Source organism: Boleophthalmus pectinirostris, unplaced genomic scaffold (genome assembly GCF_026225935.1).
Source record: "Boleophthalmus pectinirostris isolate CB_2022bp ecotype Guang Dong unplaced genomic scaffold, ASM2622593v1 HiC_scaffold_6, whole genome shotgun sequence".
In the NCBI taxonomy this organism is placed as follows: Eukaryota; Metazoa; Chordata; class Actinopteri; order Gobiiformes; family Gobiidae; genus Boleophthalmus; species Boleophthalmus pectinirostris.
Genome location: NW_026571447.1, coordinates 2,435,060 through 2,455,288, shown reverse-complemented (window position 1 = coordinate 2,455,288; position 20,229 = coordinate 2,435,060). Strand labels below are relative to the sequence as shown.

The following is a 20,229-nucleotide window of genomic DNA, read 5'->3' as shown; positions in this document are numbered from 1 at the left end:
CAAGTTGAAAACTAAAATGATCCACCAACAGAATAAGTCTTCATTCAAGATTCAAGCAACATTTGATTTTGTTTCTTATTTTAAGGGCTCATAAAGGAGGTTAGAGGAAAGTACAAAGCAGTGGTGGAAAAAATATTCGATTTTGTTACTTAAGTACACGGCAAATGTCTCTGATCTGGCCAAGATTTGAAAACTTATATCAGGTTATTCATCATGTTTTCAGATTTATTATTTACTAACTGGTTCTGAGATGCTTCATTCTAGTCTACAATGCAAAAAAACTAAATCTAGTCAAGTTAAAATGACTTGAATTAAGAACGTTTTATCATGATTTGAGTCAATTTCACTTGACGAGTAAAATGATCTACTGATGGAACAAGACTTTTTGTACTTAAAATATGAAAATCCATCTTGGTACACTTAAAAAACAAGAAAAACAACAACTCTTTGAACTTAAAATAAGAAACAAAGTCAAATGTCGCTTTAATTTAAGAAAAACACGCTTAATCTGTTGCTAGATCTTTTGACTTGTCAAGTTGAATCTACTCAAATAAAGTCAAATGTTCTTAATTTAAACCATTTTAACTTACCTAGATATTGTTGTTTGGTCGTTTATTTGAAGAAAACATGTCAAGTAAAATGATCTTGCTGCATGACACATCATTTCAACTTTTAAGTCATTTTCTAATAGATTTTAGTGTTTATATCTTACATTTTGGCCAAGCTTTTTCGCAGTGTAAAAGTACAGATACTGGAGCAAAAAAAAAGGATCACATGGAAAAAAAAACACAAAAAAAACGACTTAAGTAAAAGTATTAAAGTACCTGATTTTGAGGTCTTTTAAAGTTTCAAATGCAGTGATTTTGATAAACATTTGCGCTGAATTTTGTTCAATAGAAACGACTGAATAAATAAAAATATGTTTTCAATTTTGCTTTTCATGGAATGTTCCATAGTATGGCATTTAACTGAACTCAATACAGACAATAGAGACACTACCAGGCTCAGTTATAGGTCAGATCTGTGGAGAGGCGACCCAGCTCACAGCAAGGACATATGTTTTTCAGGTACTTTTGAGCTTTAAACCACATGCAGTTGGATCGGTACAAAGGAAAATCAATTACATCACCATGAAGACAAGCAGTACCCTCCTCTAGAAAAGTGACATAGTGCGTCTTTAAACAGCAGTGACATTAGTGATGAAGTGCAGTGCGGGTTACTCACTTCTGTCGGTCATTTTGGAGTTGTTAGTGCAGTTTTCTCTCTGTTGTCTCGTCTTCTCTCTCTGGATCTGGAGCTTGTTGCTGTCAGCGTCTCCTGGAGGTTTATATACAGAAAACCCCGGCGTTGGCCCTCCTCCTCCTCCTCCTCCTCCTCTTTCTCTCACTCTCGCACACAGAACTGCTTTCACCTTCACATGTGACTCAGCTCATTAAAAACACATTTTGCAAACCCATATGTCATAATCTGTGTTTTTCTGAATGTACAAAGATGATCATTTCATAACACAAACTCGGGAACAAGAATCATCAAGCATCTTCTCAAAAATGATAATGTTAAAGTACTTTAAAGTGCAACTAAACACTAAATCCACTTTTGCTGCTAAGATGTGCATATGTGTTTAAACTGCATTATCTACTGTTTCTACTGTTTATCGTCATTTTGGGCCAATTTGAATGAAAACTAGGGACATTTGCAGCATCTGAATCTAAGTTTGTGCTGCCTCCTGTGGCCAGTGCAACTAAACTGGACAGTGCACCTTATGTGTTAATTCTGGTTGTGTTTTACTGACCTCAAACAGATTTTATTTGGTGCAGCGTGCTCAAAAATGTGTCAAAATGTTTTAGTACGACTGGTAAACTATGAAGCCACACCTCTTAATGGATTGTTGGAGAATTACCGCTATTGAAGTCAGGAGCCTCACAGAATCCAACAGAAGCTGGAGAGAGCTGTTTTTTTCAGCGCTTATAGTTTATGCAAATGAGTCATGTGGTTTAAAGTTTTGTTTCTGTAAAACATAAACAAAGCTGCATTAAACACATTATTACTCATTGTATATTTGAGTCATCCTCGTAGGACATAAAAAACAAACTTAAGTGATCCACCCACATTCACATTCATAATCCACATTCACCCATTACACCACGATCTGCCAATGGATCATGGACACCTGGACTAAGGATCAGTCTCAAGTGTCGTCTGTTTGTTTCACTTAATACATCTTATATTCCGGTGTGCCTTAGGTATGAAAATAGACGAGAGAATTCAACATTTTTTATATTATGCCTTATAGTCAGAAAAATACGGGCTGAAAAATATGCAGGCTGCAAAATGACGCAACGCTCCCAAATCCTACCTGTATCCTCATTAAGGAAATACCCACAATATGGCATTAAATGTATGTATCTAGCATTTAATCGTATAATAAACCTACACTTTTTGTTTATGTGGAGATACATTGGTTTAATATGGAACATTACAAAGCACTAACATCTGCACGTAGAAAAGAAAGAGATGGACCCTTTAATAGAAAAGTTACATAGTGCACCTTTAAACTTTCTGTTAGTTTACTGTTACTCATGAACAGAGGTAGGGCTGGGATCATTAAGAAGTTGCTGATACGATACATACCTCAATACATAGACCATGGTACGATAAATGTCTCGATACACAGACCATGATACGATACATGTCTCGATACATAGACCATGATACGGTACATGTGTCGATACATAGACCATGATACGATACATGTCTCGATACATAGACCATGATACGATACATGTCTCGATACATAGACCATGATACGATACATGTGTCGATACATAGACCATGATACGATACATGTCTCGATACATAGACCATGATACGATACATGTGTCGATACATAGACCATGATACGATACATGTCTCGATACATAGACCATGATACGATACATGTGTCGATACATAGACCATGATACGATACATGTGTCGATACACAGACCATGATACGATACATGTCTCGATACATAGACCATGATACGATACATGTCTCGATACATAGACCATGATACGATACATGTGTCGATACATAGACCATGATACGATACATGTCTCGATACATAGACCATGATACGATGCATGTCTCGATACATAGACCATGATACGATACATGTGCCGATACATAGACCATGATACGATACATGTCTCGATACATAGACCATGATACGATACATGTGTCGATACATAGACCATGATACGATACATGTCTCGATACATAGACCATGATACGATACACATTTCCTTCTTCTAAATAAGCAACAAAACTGTAGCTGTAACAAAATAATTTAGTAAAATATACCAAAAAATACTCTTGGTGATATATCGATACAGCAGCCCACGATATCGATACTGTATCATCACATTAAACAATACGATATATTGATACTTTGATATTTTTGCACACCCCTAAACAAGTCTTGCAGAGTAGCCAAAAACTGTACAGTACAAAGTACAAAGTAGTGGTTCAAGAAATGACTCAAGTAAGAGAAAAAAGTATTTGTGAAAAGTAACTTAAAGAGTATGTGAAGGACCAAAGATGAAATAAGTCACAAAATCCAGTGTGTTCAAAAGTCAGACACAAAAATGAGACAAACTAAATCATATCTGAAGGAACTGCACACACTCCATTTCAGTAAAATACTGTTACTTCAATATTACTCTAGTAGGGGGAAAAGTATGCTGCTAGTAAAGTGAAAAGTACAATCTATTTAAAACTTTACTCAACTACTGTACTACAGCTGTGTCCAGGAAGGTCACACTTTGTTCTGTTTTTGTGCAGTAGATTGCTCCCGGACTTTCCTGAAAATCTTAAGTGTGTTTGAGATTGTGCAACTGTGAAACTCCCACACGTGTCATCTTGTACAGAAGTGCCGACAACAGGGAAAAAGATGTGTGTCCAAATGTAGGAAAAATAACTTCACTCAATTCTATCTGAATAAAGGGCAAAGAGGGAGAAGGAGGACGGTTCATTTTGTTATTAAAACTCTGTTATACATGCTTTTTTTCCACTACAACCTGTTATTTCACAATCTGCTGCTGTAGTTGTGTCAAATGGCTGTAAAAAAAAGTTACAGGGCCAGAAATACATGTGAAAAAAATAAAATAAAAAATCACGCTCCTTCATACAAAACACACAGTAAACATGTATAAGCAAATTTTTTGACATAAATTTTTTTTAATTTAGGGCCTTAGCTACAAAAGTGCAAAATATCAAGTCTGTAAGTAAACTCAAAATATCCTTATTGCCTCAAAACAAAAAAGAAAAGTGCAATGGTCCCACGATTTTCCTGGAGTTAGTCGTGGAAACAGCTGGTGTCAGGTCCAGCACACAGAGCCACATCACTTCCTGCATTTCCATGGGGTTTATTACATTTGGATTTGGACTTTTGGACTAAAATAAACCTTTCAAATAAGAATAGCAAGTGATGCACAATTACACAGAACAAGGTGTGTAATTTGCCATTTACTTAAGAAATATTTGCACTTAAAACTGCTTTGTCAATTGTTACGAACAGAGATGCTCAGAGCATTGAACATTTTGACTCACTATACTCTTTGGCAAAGTTTGGCCCAATTAAAATGGATGTAGCACATGAGTTTGGTGAAAACAAAGTTCCTATAGGTGAGTTTCAGCTGACGTCATTGTTATTAAAAGCCCGCGTTGCATGGTGGGAAATATTTTGGTCGGAGGCAAGAAACACGGTAGCGTCAAACACAGTGCGTAACCTCGTGTATTTATCCTCGATAACGGTAAATTCCTGCTGCATTATCGGATGCACAAATAGAAGCACGGAAGAAGGAAAATGTCTTTTTCTTATTCTGAGTGAAAAGAACCACTAACGGTGAATTAAACGGCTTTCAAACATCAGCAGAGCAAACGTAGAAGATCCTAACAAACCGTGGACTCCAACAAGTTCAACAACACATCGAGACTCTTGGAGGTTTTCATCTTTTCTGCTGTGAATGGCCCAGGAGTTTCCACCAAGTCATTGTGGATATCGCCCAAGTGAATATTTGTCCAGGTAGTTGGCGATTCCGACCAGAAATTTGGTTTGGTCCACCTTTTGTCGGGGTTGAAAAGGGTGATTTGTCGTCCATCGATGCTTATGACCAATTTCTGGTCAAATGGTCTTGGGTCCTCTGCTGTTAGAGTGGATAAATAACCAGGATCAATACCCTTTACGTGCTTTCTCACTCCGTCCGACATGTTGAATTAGTGTTTCTTGCCGCCGACCAAAATAATTCCCAGCATGCAACGCTCGCTTTTGTCAACAATGAAACTCGCCTTTTGGACATTCGTTTTCCTTACGTCATCACACAGCAGCGTGTGTGAAGTACGAAAATGCGGGAAATACCCTTGAAAAGCCACAACTCTCTAGCCAAGCTGGCGCTACCTAGTGCCTCCGCTCAATTTCATTTCTCTTCAGCTCTAGGTCAGAATCAGAATATACTAGACTAGCAATAAACCCCAGAAGTGCGAGTTCGGGCACCAGCCAGAGAAGAGCCAGACATTCAGTGTTGTCAACGAGATCAAGGATTTAAAGCCTGAACAAAGAGAATGTTTGGTGAATTTTATCAAGGGGAAAGACATTATTGCCCTTCTTCCTAGCGGATTTGGGAAAAGCCAGTTAGCCCCGTTAACGGTTAACGGGGCTAACTGGGCATTACATATGTCACGACCAAATAGCAGTGATTGGTTAAATAAAAAAGTACCCGCCTACCGTTGAGCAAAGGAATCCTAACACGGCGAGGTTAGAAAGTTTCTATAAAGTGAAACCGGCTGATGAATCAAGCTGACAACTCTCAGCTTTTCAAGATAAAAAAAAAGTAAGTTTCAATTAGTTATGATTGGAAAGTTATGCACATTTATATAAAACTTTTACCTTTTATCCAGTTGACATTGTAAATTCCAAGACCGAGATTATCCAGATGATTGTAGTGAAGGTGTGTGGATTTAAAAAACACAGTGGAGTCTTTTCTGTATTACCACATGACATTATAGTGTATAGTGTGTAGACACCTTGGTCTCACCGCTGCTCGTTTTTTTAAATTTGTGCAATTTTTCATGCTTTTTTTTTTTTTTTTTCAGCGTATGAACGCGTATTGTGTATTACAGGTGGATAGTAATTACACACGTGTGAGTCAGGACTAAACCAGGTCTAAACTAAGACTAATCTTTGACTTAAGAGAGAGAACGCCAAGCAGTTTCTCTGCAAAGCACGATCAGGCAATTGCCGTGTTTATCTCCATGAGGTGCGGAGCTGAGCCGGTCCTTTCTCCTGTGGTCACCTCCGAGCCCGTCCTGACAGTGAGTCCTGTTTCAGTTCTGGTTTAGTCCTGTTTTAGTCCTAGTTCAGTCATGGATTAGTCCTCCTCTTCAGTCCTGGAATCAGTCCTGGGTTAGTCCTGGTTTAGTCTTGGTTCAGTCTGTGGCGTAGGCAGTGCAAAAGTTTGATATAATCTCTGGTTAACGGGCAGGTGTGGTCCTGACTGCTCGGTTGCGGTGTTGTACTGTGGGTCTCCAAAAATGGACCCGTGCAGTTCTCTGCTCTGTTGGGCTCCATTACGGAATAAATGAATCTTCAGCTTGTTCCATAAAGAAGGAGGAAAATAACAAAAGGACGACAGCAGCAATAAGTTTTAAGAAGGAAGTAAAAAGGGTTGCACCTGTCCTGTCTGAGAAAAGTGTATAAAGTTTGTGCTGAGGGGTTTTACAGTCTTAAAACAGATAGAATAATTGTAAAACATAAAGTTGATACTTCGTGGATTTTACCTATCGCAGGTTATTTTTAGAGCAGAACCCCTGCGATAAATGAGGGACACTGTACTCTCACCTCACAACCTGTGCACATGGACTCACACTTGTCTCGACCGGGATGGAAAACGGACAATTTCTTGTACAAGTCATTGTTAAATGCGCATTTGTGCTTCGGTATGTTGCAGACTGACCGACTGTTTGTGTCTCGCTCCTTCTGAGTCACAGACACTACGAGAGACGCTCAGTTTAATGAACGGTACTCACAGCAGAAACAGGGGCAGATTTTTGACATTCAAATGTTTCTTATTCAGAAACTAGAGGGACTATTGAAATAAGTAAAGTATCAGAATGTAGGAAAGAGTTACACTCCAACAGGGTCAAGTTAAACCTGGGATATTCTTTCAAGTTGTTGACAAAACATTTAAAAACTCATGTTGGTAACGGAGGGAATGAAATATGCAGCACTTTTTGGGCAATAAATCCAAACAGTGATAACTCTTGGTTCTCACTTCCATATCCTTAACAAACTGGTTTGAATATTTGCTTCATATAGTTTTCTACCATATGGTACAAGATTAGGTTGAAAAACCTCTTACTTTTTGACTCATGAAATTTTTTATTAAGAAAGGTCATGGTAACGGAGGGAAAAGTAACGCAGGGAAAATTACAATTTTTTTAGACTTGTAAAACACAGGTTTTATCAGATACGAACACCTACTAGTTTTAATTTTCATAAGTATACTACCTAGAGATGTAGTTAGTCAAAGATGAAGCTTGAAAGTCAACCTGAAGAGGATTTGCAGGTCTTTGAAATTTGGGAAGTAATTCTTGTTCAAGGCCTAAGAATTGTACCTGTGACATGGTCTGTTTAAAACCTATGGAACTTTAGAACCAAACATGGTACAGAAAAAAGGTCAACAGTTTCATAAACTAGAGTACATATGTATCTGTTCAATACATTTTTATATCAGATGCATTAACTTGAATTTTTGGCCTTGTTGTTTACTTCTGCTTGACCGGGCCCATATATTCTAGCCTCTTAGCTTTTTGAATGACTTGGCGGTGCATCAACCTACATCAGAGTATCAGTGTTTTCAGGTGTCCACACAGTGCCGGGTCAGATCTGTACTCAGATGAATTCACGGGAGCTAGAGGCACCAGATCGTTCCGTCTCTGGAGTTGTTTTCCATCAGATTAGTGTGAACGAACACTGCACCCACAACAAAAACGACTCGAATATGAACTCGTGTGGACGGGGCCTAAAACGGCACAAAATCATTTGTGCTGTTTTGTGCTGCAAAAAGTTTTGTTTGTGTGATTCTGGTTCTTAATATATCAGCAGTTGACATCATCCAGCCCCTCAACATGTGAAATAGTCTGGTACAAAGCATCTGTTTCATGTTTCTCTGATGAAATGCTTGTGTACATGCTCCACGTAATATGAACACACTGAACTAAACTGCTTCAGATCTGTTATAGTCCTGGTTCTGGGTCTTTGTCCAGGCCGGTTATGATCCTGGTCTGATCCTGGAAGTTCCAGAGTTTTGCTTTTGAGACAGTCAGACTTTCCGTAAAGAAAATATTCTGACGAGAACCTGTTGTGTGTGTGTGTGTGTGTGCACTTGCATATGTGTGTGCGCGTGTGTGTGTGATTTATGTACTGCAGCTCCCTCCTGCCAAAGACTCCAGCGCAGATGTGTGTGTGTGACAGGATTATGGTTTATATGTGTGGATTTACTGGGCCCTTTGCCTTTGGGTTTTCCTGTGTTTACACATCTGATGAAGAAGTGTCAGTTCAACAAGTTTGTACAAATGAGGGATGAGTGGATTTGAAGGATTAAGTGTGACTTAATGACTTAAACTTAGAACATTTGACTTTATTTGAGCTGATTCAACTTGACGAGTCAAATGATCGACCAATGAAAGAAGTGTAATTTAAGCAACATTTGATTTTTTTGTTTCTTATTTTATGTGCAACAAGATGTATTTTCATATTACAAAAAGTCTTGTTCCATTAGCAGATCATTTTACTTGTCAAGTGAAATTTACTCAAATCATGATAAAACTTTCTTAATTCCAGTCATCTTAAGTTGACTAGATTTCGTTTTTTACAGTGTGTGAGTGTGTCTGTGTTCATGTGAATATTTTATACCTTCATGGAGGGGGAGGGGCTAAGGTGAGTAGGTAAGAATGTACAATACCAGTCATAGCAAAGGACAAATTCTATTTGTCAACTGGACAAATGTTTATTTAGGTCAAAAACGTTTCACAGTGGGTGAATGCTCTACCAACTGAGCTACTGCCGCCCATCACATCCATCATTATCATTATTCTGGGCTGGTCGATGCGTAGGAGCAGTGGCTCTACTCCGAGATCCTCCTGTGTGACTGAGCTCCTTACTCTGTCTCTAAACAAAACTCGAAACGAAACTCATTTCGGCTGCTTGTATCGGCGATCTCGTCCTTTCAGTCATTCCCCAGAGCTCATGACCATAGGTGAGGGGAGGAACATAGACTGTCGGTAAATCGAGAGATTCGCCTTGCGGCTCAGCTCCCTCTTCACCACAACGATCCGATACAGTGACCACATCACTGCCGACGCTGCACCGATCCACCTGACAACATCTAATTTTTTTCTTTTATGTTTATGCTGTTCCATTTTATCTACACACAGAAGACTTCAGATATATGAAGCCACATAGGTGGAATTTTGCAGCAAAGTGAAATAACTCAAATAACTCTCTTTTTTTTCTCTTTTTATATTTTATGTTCAAATTTTCAGAGTCTTCACTTTTTACTTTGTGGACATCTGCAAACCCTTCTGTCAGTGGGCTTCATGATGAAGTCCCTGAAATGGTTTTCAGTTCACAGCTGTGCCTCAGGGTCAGGAAATGACAAAAGTGTAAAACAGTGATCAAAGCAGAGGGTAAAAGCTGTTTTTAAAAAACTACAATCTAAAACATGTTTGGACTTATTATGAGTTTATTTCTTGTTTTCTACTTTGTCTTCTGATGCTTCAGTGAGAATCTACAGTTTAAATAATCATGGAAATAAAGAAGAAACAAATTTAAAATTGTGTGCAAAGTTTGGTCATGTGTGATGTTTTTGCGTATGACTGTTGTTGTTTGTTGGACAGTGTTTGAACGTGTGACCTCAGGTAAGATCAGACTTCATGTATACATGCATTACCAATTTCAGACTTCTGGTCATCATGCAATTCATACTGGGAAGGATTTTCCGAAAAAATGAGCATCAAACCTCCATGTTTGTTTTCCCAGTGGGATGTGTCTATTGACAAAGTCGATGTTTTCACATCTTTTGAACCATATCACTTTTGTTTCTGGTTCTGATATTGTCAAACTCCATAACTGCAAAAGCGAATCACATCTTTTTTACCTTTTTCATCCTTCCTGTGGATCAATCCTGCCCATCGCCTTCACCTTTCACTGTTTTTCAATTCCTTTGGGAAGAGAAACAGTTTGAACAGAGGTTTGCAGTCACACACATCTGATTCTCTTTTGCAGGAATGGAGTTCACAAACTTCCATTTCCGCTGTTAGGATCCAACAACCACACAATAACAATGTCCAAATCCCAAAACTAAAATATGACAATATCAGAACCAGAAACAAAAGTGATATGGTTCAAAAGACTTGAAAAGATCGACTTTGTCAATAGACACATCCCACTGGGAAAACAAACATGGAGGTTTGATGCTCACTTTTTCTGAAAATTATTCCCAGTATGAATTACACAATGACTGGACGTCCGAGATTCTTGATGCGTGTATTTGTGGTGTATTTATCCATACAGATTTAATCTGCACGTCCAGTGTTTAAGCCAAGGACTTCAAGAGGAAATGACCACCTGTGCCTTTCATCTTGTATGTACTGTACAAATGCAAGTCCGAGTCAAGTCCGAGTCAAGTCTGAGTCAAGTCCCAAGTCAGTCAAGTCCCAAGTCAGAGTCAAGTTCCAAGTCAGAGTGAAGTCAATCAAGTCCCAAGTCTGAGTCAAGTCAGTCAAGTCCCAGGTCAAAGTCAAGTCAGTCAAGTCCCAAATCAGAGTCAAGTCAGTCAAGTCTCAAGTCAGAGTCAAATCAGTCAAGTCCCTCTCAAAGTTAAGTTTCAAGTTAAGTCTCAAGTCAGTCAAGTCCCAAGCCAGAGTCAAGTCCCAAGTGAAGGGCATCCTGACTAAATCACAGAGCTCCTCAAATGTGTATCCCAAAATCGTACTCAAGTAAGAGATGTTATTTAAAAAGATTACTCAAACTGAAGAACAAAGTAGTGGTCCAAGAAATTACTTATGTTACTTATGCTACTTACTCAAAAAATTCCTTAAATATTTTATCTGAGGATATTAAGAGTAAGAGGAACTTAAAGAGTAACTGTTGAAACGTAACATCTGATTTAGAATTTGAAGTGAATGTGATTTGAAGGACAGCACAGTAAATCATGCACCAAATCCACTAAAAGAATAAACTAAATCAGATGTGAAGGAGCTGCAAGAAACACAAATGTTCCAATCATTTCATATTGTCACATAAAACTTTTGTTACTTTTAGATTTACTCACAGTGGGAAAAGGAAACACAACTTTTACTCAAGTAGGAGTACTGTTACTTCAATAAAAAAGGTCTACTACTTAAGGAGTAAAAGTATGCTCCTAGAAAAAGTACTCTAAAAAGTAGCTGACGATTTCTTTAAAAAGTAGATGTCCGATTTTTTGTACGTTGTTTCCTCGTGCGTTCGTGGCTCGTTGGTCTAGGGGTATGATTCTCGCTTTGGGTGCGAGAGGTCCCGGGTTCAAATCCCGGACGAGCCCTGGAATTTTTACTGAAGAGGAGATTTCAGTGCAGGAGTAAATGTGTCTTTAAATAAGAATGAAAAATGTAAATCAAAGACAAACTCCCAGTGTCTGAAATAGTCTCTTCTAATATTTTGTTATCATCATGGACGGGCTGGTGACGGTGTCTTTGTCGTGGCATCAACAAAATATATGATATTGCCATCTAGTGGTCACAGTGAGAAATGCAGCTGATCAAATCATGTCTGTTCTTTTTTAATTGATTTTTTTTGTTTGTTTGTTTGTTTTGTTTTCTTTGCGTTTTACATGGGTCTACCAGGACTAAACCAGGACTAAACCGGGAATAAACCAAAATTAAACCAGGACTAAACTGGACCAAGCCAGGACTAAACCAGGACTAAACCAAGACTAAACCAGGATTAAACCAGAACTAAACTGGACTAAAACAAGATTAAACCAGGACCACGCCAGGATTAAACCAGGATTAAACCAGAACTAAACCAGGATTAAACCAAACTAAACCAGGATTAAATCAGGACTAAACCAGAACTAAACCAGGACTAAACCAGAACTAAACCAAGACTAAACTGGGACTAAACCAGGACTGAGCAAGGTCTAAATGAGAACTAAACCAGGACCAAACCAGAACTAATCCAGGACTAAACCAGGACTAAACTAGGACTAAACTGGACTAAGCCAAGACTAAACAAGGACCAAGACAGGACTAAACCAGGACTAAAACAGGACAGAACTGGACTAAACCAGGACTAAACCAGGACTAAACCAAGACTAAACCAGGACTAAACCAGAACTAAACCAGGACTAAAAAAGAACTAATCCAGGACTAAATCAGGAATAAACAAGGACTAATCCAGGACTGAACTAGGACTAAGCAAGATCTAAACCAAAACTAAACCAGGACTAAACCAAAACTAAACCAGGACTAAACCAGGACTAATCTGGTTTCCGATCCTTTTGACAGCTGCAGTGAGAACACAAAGTCCAAAGATCTTCACAAAATTGATTCTTTATTGCATTTGGGTTCACACTAAATGTCAGCATATTTGACAATATTTGAGAACACAAGTGAGCACAGATAACCGTGTCCCATCTGCACGGCACGCTCTGTGTTTTCATCAAAGTTCTAGATTTCTGACTTTTTAATGACCAAATAGGGACAAGGCAACATGCAGAGCAGCAGCAGCAGCACGAGTAGAACATTCACACAGGAGTTGGATCAGAGGTAGAGAGAAACCGGGGCTTCGTCTGAGAGCCAATCTGAACAAAAAATCAACTTAAAGGACCCATATTATGCTATTTTTCTGCAAGATTACTCAAAAAAAAAACACAACTCCAGGTCTGTTTTTGAGGAGGTACAGACATTATAACACGACTTAAAGCTCACAAGAGTTATTTTTGTGGAATATAGGCCCTTTAAGTTGGAACTGGTGTATGAGCTGCTGGTGAACACTAGAGGGCGCCCCAAGTCCAAATATAACATGTTTTTTTTTTTTTTTCAGTGAAGAAGTTCAAAATAAAAGTACTCGAGCTGAACTATAAATATGTAATAATGTATTTTAGTTCCAACCAAACTACACACAAACACAACACAAGTGTAATAGTGAACAACAAAATGAACAAAATACAGTCCAGGCTGAGAGCTACCAGTGGAACTAAACCAGGACTAAACCAGGTCTAAACCAGGTCTAAACCAGGTCTAAACCAGGTCTAAACCAGGACTAAACCAGGTCTAAACCAGGACTAAACCAGGTCTAAACCAGGACTAAACCAGGACTAACCAGGTCTAAACCAGGTCTAAACCAGGTCTAAACCAGGTCTAAACCAGGATTAAACCAGGACTAAACCAGGTCTAAACCAGGACTAAACCAGGACTAAAACCAGGATTAAACCAGACTAAACCAGGATTAAACCAGGACTAAACCAGGACTAAACCAGGACTAAACCAGAACTAAACCAGGACTAAACCAGGACTAAACCAGGATTAAACCAGGACTAAACCAGAACTAAACCAGGACTAAACCAGAACTAAACCAGGATTAAACAAGGACTAAACCAGGATTAAATCAGGACTAAACCAGGACTAAACAAGGACTAAACCAGAACTAAACCAGGACTAAACCAGGACTAAACCAGAACTAAACCAGAGACTAAACCAGAACTAAACCAGGACTAAACCAGAACTAAACCAGGACTTAAACCAGAACTAAACCAGAACTAAACAGGACTAAACCAGGACTAAACCAGAACTAAACCAGGAACTAAACCAGAACTAAACAGGACTAAACCAGAACTAAACCAGGATTAAACCAGGACTAAACCAGAACTAAACCAGGACTAAACCAGAACTAAACAGGACTAAACCAGGACTAAACCAGAACTAAACCAGGACTAAACCAGGTCTAAACCAGGACTAAGCAAGGTCTAAATGAGAACTAAACCAGGACTGAACCAGGACTAAACCAGGACTGAGCAATGTCTAAATGAGAACTAAACCAGGACTAAACCAGGCCTGAACCAGGACTAAACCAGGACTGAGCAATGTCTAAATGAGAACTAAACCAGGACTAAATCAAGACTGAGCAAGGTTTAAATCAGAGGACTAAACTGGGACTAGTGCAGGACTAAGCAAGGTCTAAACCAGGACTAAACCAGGATTAAGCAGGGTCTAAACCAGGACTAAACCAGTGCTGAACCAAGCCAAGTCTAAATCAAAACTAAATCAAGTCAAGAATAGGTCACAGACTAAACCAGAACTAAACCTGGACTAAACTGAGTCAGTGAGTCACAGAATGAATCAGGACTAAAGCAGCACTAACACTGGACTCAAACCGATGGATTAAACCAGAACTAAACCTGGACTAAACCTGGACCAGGACTAATTCACTGTCTGGAGACGACAATGAGAGCAGAGACGCACCGCTTCATCTTTTTCAGTTCCGATACTGATATCAATTCTATGGCTTTAAGTACCTGCCGATACCGGATATTAATCGATATCAGCGTAGGAATTTAAATTTAAACTTTTTCTCTCAAAACACAGTTACCAAACTTGCTCCAACTGTTATGCAGCTTCTTTCTCCTGCAGGAAGCTACAGAACAGCTCTGTATGAATTCAAGTTCAAACATTATGAGACATGAGTCAGTAAAGTGTCTCATTACCTCCAGTTAAAGGTCCAACCAGGGTATCGGCTCAACGGATATCACAGAATGATACCCGATCCAGTAAAGTTCCCAGGATTGGCACGGATATTTGACACTATTATCGGTATCGGTGCATCCCAAATTGAGATCCCATTTGAGATTCTTTGACATTATTTAACCAAGTCTAACCCGGGAGCATCGGAAAAGAGAGATTGCTGCATCCTTTTTCTTAAATTCAGTGAGAGAGACACCAGGTCTCCTCTTCTAGATAACAGATCGTTTTGCCATCGTTCATATTCAGCGTTTAGGGGGAGACGGTTTTTCTCCCGTCTGAATTTACAAAAGAGTAGATGGAAGAAAGATGGAGGAGTGAGGCATGACCTGATTTGTTAAGCGAGCTGCAGTCTTAGTAAACAGTCCCAGCTGGCCACAGGTCCAGGCGCTCGTGGTCCAGAAGAGTGTTGGTGTTTGTGCCCTGGAGATGTCGGAGCATACGAAACCAAACCTGGACTAAACCAAAACACCACGTATTTTAAAAACACAATGTAAACACAGCTATTCAGTAAACCCTGTCCAGCAGACGGGGGCGCCAGAGAGCTGCTTTAAAGTGCCTTCTAAAAATTAAAGGGGATGTAACAATATCCAAGTCTCACTGTAATGTGCTTATAATACTTGTAACTGGAACAGGCTCCTGCTCTTCACCTGAAATACAGACATCACCGGCTTCTAAAACGTAAACACAACCTTTAGTCAAAAACATCAGATTGAAAAGTGTTTAAATCCCTCAGTTGTTCATGGCAAAAAGAAATCTTCAAATTGTCAACTGGACAAAACTTTATTTTGGTCCAAGCTGCTCTGTTCTGACGCTGGTGGACACTTCCTTACTGAAGGGAGGAGCTAACTACACTGAAACTCCTCTGAAACAAACACACCTACTAGTTTAGTTAGGTAGGCCCATTAAACTTGCTCTGACTATCTCTAATATTTTCTTTGTTTGTTTTGATTTAGGGTTGAGGATGGAGTTGTAATTAGGAGACAAATGATGTCTGAGGGCTCCATTTCTGTTCAAGGATGGATTCTCTTTCAACAAAAATAGTTTCTTTACCTCCCCTTTCAAACCAATTCTTTTCTCTAGCTCAGATCTGCAACTCACTATCCTCAAAGGAGTGGCCCGAGGCTTTTAGGTGAAGATATATGTCAGACTGAGGTCCTTTTAGGTGGAGATGTACAGCAGACTGAGGTCCCATATTGCTCTCTCATCTGTGTTGGCATATCCTCTTTTGAAGTGGCTGTTTTAGGGAGAGCCAGGTCAGGTCAGGCCCAGAGGTGTGAAAGCAACCTCCAGGGGCCTGAATGATTCTACTTATATGACCCCACACTCAGTACAAATGAATAGGCCAAGCTAACAAACAGAAAGTGTAAAAGTAGGTGTGTTAGTTTCAGAGTAGTTTCAGTGTAGTTAGCTCCTCCCTTCAGGTAGATATAAGGAAATGTCCACCAGCGTCTAACCGGAACTGAAGAAGCAGCTTGGATGATTTGCGAAACGTTTTTGACCAAATAAACTTTTGTCCAGCTGACAAACTGAATTTCTCCTTTTACCATGTTTAAATGGAGCAAAGGATTCTGGGCTATGTAGTTCAGTCTGCATCTTAGTAAACCATAACCTTTTTAAAGAGGGGGTATTATGCTCAGTGACTTTTTGGAGCTTTCTACCACGTTACAACATTGTTCCGTCATCAAAAACATGTCTGAAGAAGTTTTAGAGTCCCCCATGCATGTTTGAGTAATTTAGCGATCTCTCCTGGGTGCTATTCAAACCATCCTTGCTGTAAGATTCTGTACAATGCTCCATGCACAAGTCTATGTCACCCATGCCAACCAAGAAGGAGCGTTAAAAACTAAAACCACACTTGGTAATGTTACGACATTGTTTTCAGTGAGTATAGCATTATCAACACAATAAAAGTAACATGGTGACCTAAATTTGTTATGTGTTTGCAGTTAATACCCCAGAAAAGTCAAATACCCCCTCTTTAACATCAGTAGCATTGCATTTGTTGAAGAGTTTGGTTCCATGTATTGTAACAGTCCATGAGAATACTGACATGACTTGACATTGAAAAACTACAACATCTTGGTTATTGTTCCATCCCCACTAAAATACCACGATTAAAAGTCCAATAAATGCATTGTTTTGTGAAGAAAATAAAATTCAACCATCTCAAACAAGAAGCCCGAAAATAACAGTGGTTTTGAACAGAATTTTTGCATGTTACATACTTGAAAATCCTGCCCAAAAGTAACACAAATGTGCAAATAATAAAGATTTGAGCCCTCTCCTCTGCAGGCAGCGTGGCACAGACCAGTGTTTAATCCAACTGGAAAATGTGAAGGCAATTTCAAAATAAAAGCACTTTTGGACCAGTTTTAGGCACAATAAAAGTCAAATATTAAAAATAAAATGTAATTCATTATAAAATACAAACTGATATGGGGTAAAACCTGTAGTGGCTTGTGTATATTGTATTAAATACACAATGAGGAGATTTTATGTTAAACTGTAATTGGCCTCTATCCAAATATTGTGTTTATTTTAAAGCGTGAAATGAATACTAACGGGATTTGGTAAAAAGGATTGACTGTGGATAGCTGTAAAAGTATCAGTCAGTCTTCTCTTAAAGCCACAATCTGTAAACTTATGTGTTATTTTCATACTGGATGTGTTTATTGCACTGACAAACTTGGAAAAACATGAATCTTTACTGTGAGCAGGCTTGCATCTCCACAAAACCGACTCTTAATTGGCATAGAGGAGGGCTTCTTCTTGCTTGTTTCCATGGAAATGTTCCTTTGGCTATAATCTTCCACAGTATGGCTTAAAATCTGTCCATCTTCTCAAATATGGTTTTAACTTTCTCTAATCTGGCCAAGATTTTAAAAATTTCTATCAGGTTATTCATCTTGTTTTCAGATTTATGATTGACTTACTAGTTCTGAGATGCTTTGTTCTAGTCTAGAGTTAATTTATTTTAAGAGAACTTGTCAAGTCAAATGATCTTGCTGCATGGGCAAATAATTTCAGTACTTTTAAGTTATTTTCTGATAGATTGAAGTGTTTTGGGTTTTTTTATCTTAAATTTTGGGCAAACTTGCTTACTTTGCAGTGTAAGCCTTTGTTTTCTTTGTAAGCACTGAACAAAATCAATCAAATAAAATAAATGAATTACTTATTTCCACAAAGTTACCGTGTTTTTCGCACTATTAGGCGCTTTGGATTATAAGGCGCACTGTCACTATTTTCAGACTTTTTTCACAAATAAGTGAGCACCAAAGTTTAAGGGAAACACAACAGTGTGATGGGTGAGTGGTTTTGTTTGTGGCGTTCACGGTGACTCTGGGCTTTGTTCAGTTGTGGCGTGTAGGGAGGGTGCTGTCTGGGACCAACGGATTGTCGGCGTGTTCGCAGTGACTCGGTTGTTCAGTTGTGTCTAGAAGTGGCACATTGCACTTGCTTTTTCGGTTCGTTCCTCCGTTCCTTTCCTCGTCGGCGTGGAGTGACGAGTGTGTCTGCGGATGTGTTTGGCTGTGTGTAGTTTAATGAAGTTGTGCTGGGACACCTGAGTTAATTTGTGTATAGGGCGCTCTGGATTGTGAGACACGCAGTTGTTTTGATGGGGTTGGAGACTTATGAGCGTGCCCCATAGTGCGGAAAATACGGTACACACTATACCTTTAAAAGTTCTTCTACTACTGAGAGTATTATTAGCTTGTATTTGGGCCATGTTCCAGGATAGAAAAAATTAAAAGTGTCATTTGTCAAATTAAAAACATCTGATTGCACATCACCACTTTTAAAAACCAGTCTGTGCCGTTTCGAGGCCTGGAGCAGAGAGCTGGAGTGACTCCCCTCTCACTTAAACCTGTCCTAACATAGAGTCCTCCTCAGAAACGTCTGGAGCCGCCAACTGTTCCTCCTCTCAGTAAGGAGGTTGTGGGTTCGACTCCTGCTCTCTCTGTTGGAGGTTGTGGGTTAGATCTCTCTGAGGCAGGGGGAGAGGTCTGGACTCAGAGCACTTTCTGTAGAATGGCGTTGGGCACCTCCAGCGTCTCGTCCCGAACCAGAACGATGTCGTAATGATCCAGGTATTTGTCCAGCCGCTCCTCCACCTGCACACACATTGTCCACATTAACGTGAGACATTTCAATACAGTTTAAGTGCATGTGACAGGTCAGACTACACATTTCACTTAAACAGTTAACATCATTAGATTTAACACTTTATTACTTTTAAATTTTGGTTACATTTATACTTTACCTTCTGTTTAGACACGGGAAGCAGATAATATAAGGTAATTTCATAATTGTTACCTAGCAACCATAATGTCAAGAAGGGGAAAAATGTGTCTAAATTACACAAAAGTTCTGATTTGATAAATAAAAATAAATGACAGCACTTATTTAGTTAAATGAAGGTTAAAACAGGCTGAAAAATTATTCCTTGTGTGTAAATTGTCTCTGCATTTTGGATGGAATTTTCATAGTCTCCAAGTATTCTGTTTAAGAACTCATTAATACTTTCTGAATTTTTGTACTTTTCTTCACAACTTTCCTTCACAAACTGCCACTTAACTGATGTAAAATGAAATACTGACCACAGGTATGATCCACCAAACCGAGTCAGAATGAGAGAAACATGAGAAGCTGTCTTATACAGGTTCACGTGAGCTTGTTGTTACCTTGTCATTGAGGAAGCCGATCTTGAGGATGTTCTCGACATTGGCCACTCCGTCGGCCATGCTCAGGTCTCCCAGAGAGTCTCCCATCAGGATGATGTTACAGTTCTCTTTTAACTGTTTAAAATACTCAGTGTTCCTCAAAGCGCCGTCATGTTTGTTATAGACGTGGATGAGCTCTCCTTTAAAGCCCCGGATCACACCCTGAACACAAACAAGACAAGAGGTTAATCTGTCAGGTTTAGTCCTGGTTTAGACCTGGTTTAGGCCTGGTTTAGACCTGGTTTAGACCTGGTTTAGTCCTGGTTTAGTCCTTGTTTAGACCTGGTTTAGACCTGGTTTAGTCCTGGTTTAGTCCTGGTTTAGTCCTGGTTTAGTCCTTGTTTAGTCCTGGTTTAGTCCTTGTTTAGAACTGATTTAGTCCTTTTTTTAGTCCTTTTTTTAGTCCTTGTTTAGTCCTTGTTTAGTCCTGGTTTAGTCCTGGTTTAGTCCTTGTTTAGAACTGATTTAGTCCTGGTTTAGTCCTTGTTTAGACCTGGTTTAGTCCTTTTTTTAGTCCTGGTTTAGTCATTTTTTAGTCCTTGTTTAGTCCATGAGTGTCCTCCATGCGTCTCATCATGCCATGTTACTGTGGCAGAGTGGTTATCCTGTGTCCTCCTCTCAGTAAGGAGGTTGTGGGTTAGACTCCTGGCCTCTCTGAGTGTGTTTGTCCTCCCTGTGTTAAAGTCT

The 20,229-nt window shown here is 39.2% G+C and overlaps 1 protein-coding gene and 1 non-coding gene across 4 annotated transcripts in view; one reads left to right on the top strand and one right to left on the bottom strand.

Moving 5' to 3' along the window:
* Positions 1-11,550: 11,550 nt before the first annotated feature.
* Positions 11,551-11,622, top strand: trnap-ugg (transfer RNA proline (anticodon UGG)). The gene has a single exon. It is a non-coding gene; the product is annotated as a tRNA-Pro (tRNA).
* A 5,594-nt stretch (positions 11,623-17,216) lies between these two features.
* The window catches only part of nt5c3a (5'-nucleotidase, cytosolic IIIA), a 29,847-nt gene continuing 26,834 nt past the window's right edge, over positions 17,217-20,229 (bottom strand). For all 3 annotated transcript variants that reach the window (XM_020926042.2, XM_020926043.2, XM_055164302.1), the window contains exons 7-8: positions 19,504-19,704; positions 17,217-18,933 (exon numbers count right to left, since the gene is read on the bottom strand). In XM_020926042.2, coding sequence (XP_020781701.1) covers positions 18,832-18,933; positions 19,504-19,704 — 303 coding nt within the window. In that variant the 3' untranslated portion in view covers positions 17,217-18,831. The remainder of the gene's footprint in view (positions 18,934-19,503; positions 19,705-20,229) is intronic.